Below are 6,879 nucleotides of genomic sequence, written 5' to 3'. Positions count from 1 at the left end.
GCTTAAACTCATCCCTGATAGTGTCTATTCGCAAATCAGCATTCGAAGTCGTGGTTTAACACTGGTGCCATTAGAATCCCGGGAGTTTTTTTAAGTCGAGTCTTGGGCACTCATCCCCGGGAAATTCTGTTTCTTTGTTATTTAATGTGTGGCCCCCCCCCATCACAAAAGAAACAGGATTTTCCGGAGGATGAGGCCCAGAAATCAGGATTTTAAAAAGATTCCCAGGTGATTCTAATGTGCAGCCAAGGTTGAGAACCACTGACCTCCTAGCCTAGTGGTCGGCAAACTGCGGCTCAGCAAACCGCGGCTCGAGAGCCACAGGCGTCTCTTTGGCCCCTTGAGTGTGGCTCTTCCACAAAATACCGACTTCTGTGCATGGGCCACAAAGTTTCAATCGCACTGTGCATGTGCGCCCGCACGTGGTATTTTGTGGAAGAGCCACACTAAAGGGGCCAAAGAGCCGCATGTGGCTCTCCACTGGCTAGACTAGACCATCCAGCTCCAGTGGCACAGCTGCTGATGGCCGCTGCGTGAGTAAGACCAGCAGAAGAACCGCTCCAGCTGAGCCCAGCCCAATGGCCAACCCACAGAATCACAAGTGAATAAATGATTGTTATCTGAGGCCACTACATTTTGGGGTAGTTTGTTATGCAGCAGAGGCTAACTGAGACAACTTCAAAAATAATAATCCTTTGTATTTATGTACTGCTTAATTTGCCTCAACGGTTACTTCATTAACTTTTTATAACAACCCTATTATTGAAATTTTACCAGTAAGTTGTGGAGAGCGGCTACAGCGTTTGGACAGGTTCAAGCCTCAGACTGATGAGAGGGCACGGTCCTCTCGTGGCAAAGCCACATACAAGTCCCAGCTTGGAGGGCAAAGCCCTCCCAGCACAATTATAGCCAAAGGCTATGGTTGTAAGCTTGACCTTATGGTCCGACGCTGTGGTCCTAGGTTGCTGAGGGCTGTGGGCTGTGGGAGGTGCAGCAGGTGCTGCCAAAGCAAAGCTTGATAGAGTTCTCAGGTGCCTGTAATTAAGTAGATTTGAAACTCAAGAACGTTGTAAACATCTTGACCACTCCCTTGTTTTGCTCTGACTATAAAATAAAGACTCGGCTTACAGGCTGTGTCACTGTTTCCTCATCCAGGCGCAGTGATCCACATGGCCCCAGCTATAGTCTCTTGTCTGTTTTCTTTAATCCTTCACCGCCCCCCGCTCCCCCCCATCCCCCCCGGCCCTCCTCAGGTTCACCACTGGCCCAGCTGGACGCAGTTCAGTAAGTAACTAATTAAGACTCAGAGAGATGGAGTTCCTTGACTAAGATCACACAGCAAAATCCTAATACAGAGCCTGACCATACTTGACCCTCTTTAACTTCTTGCAGGAAATTTCTGCAGCAGTCTCGCCTGGTGTTCATGGGCTAGGAGACTTACTCCCAGGTCAGTGCGCCCAGTAAGAGAGGACCACTCTGATCACCGCCATACCGTCCAGAACAGACCATACCTGTTTCATGGCGCCTTCCCATGGCTGAAATCTTCTCCGGCTTCTGCCCACCAAAGACCATGGAGATGAACTGGATGCAGTAGATACCAATGTCCAGCAGGCCGCCGCCAGCCTGGGCCCAGTCTACGGCCCGCGGTACGTGAGTGAGGTCTTTCCCAAATTCTGCCCGAGCCACTCGAAGGTCCCCCAGAGTTCCCTGGGCCAGAGCAGCCCGCAGAGCCTCTACGGCGGGAAAGAAGCGGGTCCAGATGGCCTGAGGCCCACAGAGGGGAGAAAGCAGGACGGGAAAGGGGAAGAGAGGGGACAGGAGTTAACCAACCAGTTCTCCCTTCTGGGGTTCAATCTTCTTTATTATTATTATTTAAATTCTTTATCGTTTAAAGTATTACCTATGTCTCCTTTTCCCCCCATGGGGTTCAATCTTGAAGGGGTACCCACTGTTACCCAGTCTCCAAACTAGACCCTCCCCCTTCCTTCCACAGCCCATCAGTCCCCAAGTTGTGTCCTGCCCGGCTCTCTGCCCTCCCCCCTGCTCTTGACACCCAGGTCCCCAACTCCAGCCTTGTCCTTTCTTCCTTTCTTTTCTTTAAAAATATATTTTATTGATTTTTTACAGAGAGGAAGGGAGAGGGATAGAGAGTTAGAAACATCGATAAGAGAGAAACATTGATCAGCTGCCTCCTGCACAGCCCCCCACTGGGGATGTGCCCGCAACCAAGGTACATGCCCTTGACCGGAATCGAACCTGGGACCTTTCAGTCCGCAGGCTGACGCTCTATCCACTGAGCCAAACAGGTTAGGGCCAGCCTTGTCCTGTCTTATCTGTATCATTACCCCAGTCTCCCAATGTTATGGGCTGAATTCTGTCCCCACCAAATTCATGTGGCGGTCCTAACCCCCCAATATGAGTGTATTCGGTGATAGGGTTTTTAAAGAGTCAATTATAAAGAGCCAATTAAGTCACAATGAGGTCTTGAGGGTGGGCCCGGATCCAGTAGGACTAGTGTCCTTATAAGAAGAGATGAAGCCCTCGCTGGTTTGGGTCAGTGGATAGAGCTTTGGCCTGCAGACTGAAGGGTTCGATTCCGGTCAAGGGCACATGCCCTGGTTATGGGCTCGATCCCCAGTAGGGGGCGTGCAGGAGGCAGCCGATCAATGGTTCTCTCTCATCATTGATGTTTCTATCTCTCTCTCCCTTTCCCTTCCTCTCTGAAATGAATAAAACTATATTTTTTTAAAAAGAGAGAGAGAGAGATGAGGACACACACATGCACAGAGGCAAGACCGTGTGCAGACAAAGGGAGAAGATGGCCATCTACAAGCTAAGGAGAGAGGCCTCAGGAGAAACCAGCCCTGCTGACACCTTTATCTCAGACTTCCAGCCTCCAGATGTGTGAGAGGCTTTGGTATCTCTGTTGTTTAAGCCACCCAGTCTGGCCTTGGTTATGGCAGCTCTAGCGAACCTTACTCCCCGCCTCTCCCCTGCAGTCCGTGTCCCACGTGGCCCCAGAGGGGTCTTCGCTTCTCCTGGAGCTGATCCAGCCTCCCCACTACCCAGCCCCCCTCTCTAGGGTCCCCCATCGCCGGATACCAGCTCCCATTTGCCGGCTGTGTGTGTTCTGGACAAGACACTGTGCACAGCTTTTACATCACGAATCCTCCCCACGTCCCTGCCAGGTAGCTGTCCTCATGCCCATTCCACGCGTGAGAAAACTGAAGCTCCGCTGAGTCATATTTCTTGCCCAAGGTCACAGAGCCAGGAACTGGGAAACTGGAGTCCAGAATCCTCTGACTCGAACGCCAGGAATCCTGACTAATCCGGGATCAAGTTCATACTAAATACATGAACTCTGCCCACGCTGGTTTTCTTTAAATCTTGCTTCCGCTTCCCCCATCTGGCCTCTGTACCTGTGCAACTGACTTTCCCTTTAAGGCTCAGGGCAGTCCCTCCCTGTAGGAAAAGCTCCTTGACGAACCTCCAGACCGGGCTCTCTGTCGACTGCCCCCCCAGTACTAGGTCCACAAAAGTCCATGCAGCTGAGCACTGGGCTTGCCCATTTCCGGGACCACAGCAGACCTTGAACTTGAAAACTGAACCTGCGTCTTAGACCTTCTGAGTTCCCAGGTCCTCGGGTTGGATGTGGCACACATTAGGGGCCAATAAAAAAAACGAGGAAGCAATAAACCCACAGAATGTTGGCGCTGGCAGGCACACTGCAAACCAGAGGCCCTGAGTCACCCTGATAAATCCTGACCACTTCTCGGGCATACGGAACGTTGCGGACAGGGAGGCTCCGCAGGAGTAGGCATATGACAGCTCCGTAGGGCGTGGGGAAGTAAGAGGCAGCTGTTGCTGCTACTGTCAGAACCTACAAGGTATGAAAGCCGTAATAGCCCGGCCGGCGTGGCTCCGTGGTGGAGCGTCAACCTATGAACCAGGAGGTCACAGTTCGATTCCCGATCGGGGCACACGCCCGGGTGGCCGGCTCGATCCCCAGTGCGGGGCGTGCAGGAGGCAGCTGATCAAGGATTCTCTCTCATTGTTGATGTTTCTATCTCTCTCGCCCTCTCCCTTCCTCTCTGAAATCAATAAAAATATATTTTAAAATATAATAAATTAAAAAAACACACACCATAATATTCCTTAACACTAAAATAGCTTGTAGGGCCCAAGAGGTGGCCATCTTAGCTCCGGCCCAGTGGCAGCCACTAGAATTACTAGCAATCTGCAAGATGTCCGAGTCCCCTGCGTACATCCGAGCCTGATAAGGCCAAACACAAAGAATGCCTGTGGCTGAGGGCTGTCGGAGTTCCTTGGTCCCGCCACCTCCATCCCCGGAAACCCACCCAAAGGGAGCCCACGGCCACCCTGTGCCGCCCTCACTGCTGGCATCAGAGCATCTGACAAAGGGTCCTTCAGGCAGCCCTGTTCGCTAGGGGCCCAAAGCCGTGTCTCCTGCCCATGAACGGTGTTGCCTGAAATATACTTTTATTGATTTCAGAGAGGAAGGGAGGAGTGGGATAGAGAGATAGAAACATCAATGATGAGAGGGGATCATTGATCGGCTGCCTCCTGCATGCCCCCCACTGGGGATGGAGCCTGCAACCCGGGCATGTGCCCTGACCAGGAATCGAACCGTGACCTCCTGGGTGTTAGGTCCACACGCAACCACTGAGCCACACGGGCCGGGCCATGCTGTGGTCATCTTAACTCGTGGTCAACCCCTCCCTTGTGTCCCTCCAAAAATGTCCACGGGCGACCATGGTTAGTGAAGGCAGGGAGCTGTCTGGGATGTTGACAGAGCCGCTCCATTCTCACCTCCATAAGGAAGAGGCCTCGGGATCGGGCCTCCGCCACCATCTCTCGCACTTCGGCGGCGTTCACGCCCATCGGCTTCTCGCACAGGACGGCCTTGCCCGCCGCCAGGCACAGCAACACGGCGGCCTTGTGCTGCGGGTGCTGGGTGCCCACGTAGGCCACCTCTAGGGTGAGAGGAAGGGGGTCAAGAGGTCGGAAGCCCCGCCAAGTCCCCAAGGCTCGCCTCCAGCATCCAAGGAATCGGGGTACCCCCCACCCCCCAACCTGGGACCAAGCCCTACCGCCTTGGTCACACCCTAGTCTCCCAGAGGAAGGAGCTAACCACTGGCTACCATCACCCTCCTCTCAGATCCTTGTCGCCCCAGCAATGACATGAAATCACTGAATCCTCACAACACCAACCGGGAGATACTATTATTTTGCCCGTTTTAGTTGTTGTTGTTGTTTTTAAATATATTTTTATTTTTTAAAATATATTTTATTGATTTTTTACAGAGAGGAAGGGAGAGGGATAGAGAGCTAGAGACATCGATGAGAGAGAAACATCGATCAGCTGCCTCCTGCACACCCGCTACTGGGGATGTGCCCACAACCAAGGTACATGCCCTTGACCAGAATCGAACCCGGGACCCTTCAGTCCGCAGGCTAATGCTCTATCCACTGAGCCAAACCGGTTAGGGCTAATATATTTTTATTGATTTCAGAGAAGAAGGGACAGAGAGAGAGAGAAACATCAATGATGAGAGAGAATCATGGATCAGCTGCCTCCTGCACGCCCCCTGCTGGGGATCGAGCCTGCAACCCGGGCATGTGCCCTGAACCGTGACCTCCTGGTGCATAGGTCCATGCCCAACCATTGAGCCACGCCGGCCTGGCCATTTTGCCCGCTTTAAAAATAAGGAAACTGAGCCCAGCTGGTGTGGCTCAGTGGTTGAGGGTCCATGTATGAACCAGGAGTCACGGTTCATTCCCAGTCAGGGCACATGCCCAGGTTGTGGGCTCGATCCCCAGTAGGGGGCGTGCGGGAGGCAGCGTATCCATGATTCTCTCTCATCACTGATGTTTCTATCTCTTCCTCTCCCTTCCTCTCTGAAATTAATAAAAAGATATATTAAAAATAATAAAAATAAGGAAACGGAGAAGGGCAAGCAGAGGAGGAAACCCCAGACCAAAGCCCTGCCTATGGCCCGTCTCCCAGCCGAGGTCCCTCCCCAAGTCCAAAGGCCGGGCCCATCCCCCGGACCTTGCACCTGCTGCGGAGCACCTGGGGGCAGCCCCCCCCAGCACCCCCCTTCTCCCCCCAACCCCCCCCCCCGGCGCAGGTCACTCACCCACGTCCGGGTCCTTGGCCAGCTCCTCGTAGGACCCGTAGGCCTTGGGGATGTCATGTTTCCGTGCAAACTCCTTCGCGCGGCTCAGGTCGCGCGCCGCTACGGCCACCACCTGAGACACACGTGGGAGACTCGTGCTGGGAGGGAGGTGATGGAGGAGGCGGGGGGTGGGGGAGCAGGAATCACACCCCAATAAGGGGGAGGGGGGTTTGGTCCTGGGGGGGGGGCGGGGGAGGTGACCGGAGGCTGGACACTGGGGTCCTGGGAGAGCGATCGGGGCACGCGATGGTCAAGCCCCCCCTGCTCGCTCCGTGCCTTCTCTTCACAGCAGCTCCGACGAGGACCCTCCCACGCCGCACGGAGCTCGCGTTTGTAAGTCAGGAGTGGAACCCCAACTCCCTGGGACCCGGGAGTCCCGGCCCCCGCCCGCCCGGCTCCAGGACCCCGGGGTGTGGGGGGCGCACCTGGTGCTCGGAGCGAGGCAGCGCCCCCAGCACCGTCGTGAAGTCGCTGCAGATCAAACCGGCGGACACGATGCCCCAGCGCAGCGCCATCGCCGGAAGCCGCGGTCCCCGCACCCGCGACTTTCTCTTGGTCGGAATTAAGGAGGCCCCGACGCCCCGACTACCGGGGACTTGGCCCCTCTCTCCGCCCCCTTCGCCCCTACGCCGCTTCTCATTGGCCATCCGGCCTGCGCGCCCCGCCCAATACCAAGAGG

At 54.7% G+C, this 6,879-nt stretch overlaps 1 protein-coding gene across 1 annotated transcript in view; it reads right to left on the bottom strand.

The window, feature by feature from the left end:
* The window catches only part of DHDH (dihydrodiol dehydrogenase), an 11,112-nt gene extending 4,366 nt beyond the window's left edge, over positions 1–6,746 (bottom strand). The window contains exons 1-4 of the mRNA XM_006108480.3: positions 6,626–6,746; positions 6,162–6,273; positions 4,831–4,994; positions 1,512–1,764 (exon numbers count right to left, since the gene is read on the bottom strand). Of these exons, the coding sequence (XP_006108542.2) occupies positions 1,512–1,764; positions 4,831–4,994; positions 6,162–6,273; positions 6,626–6,715 (619 nt within the window). The 5' untranslated portion in view covers positions 6,716–6,746. The remainder of the gene's footprint in view (positions 1–1,511; positions 1,765–4,830; positions 4,995–6,161; positions 6,274–6,625) is intronic.
* Positions 6,747–6,879: the final 133 nt, after the last annotated feature.

The sequence above is a fragment of the Myotis lucifugus genome, unplaced genomic scaffold, assembly GCF_000147115.1.
Source record: "Myotis lucifugus unplaced genomic scaffold, Myoluc2.0 scaffold_2433, whole genome shotgun sequence".
Taxonomy (NCBI): Eukaryota; Metazoa; Chordata; class Mammalia; order Chiroptera; family Vespertilionidae; genus Myotis; species Myotis lucifugus.
Note: the sequence above shows the minus strand (reverse complement) of the source record. Positions and strands in the feature narration are given on the sequence as shown.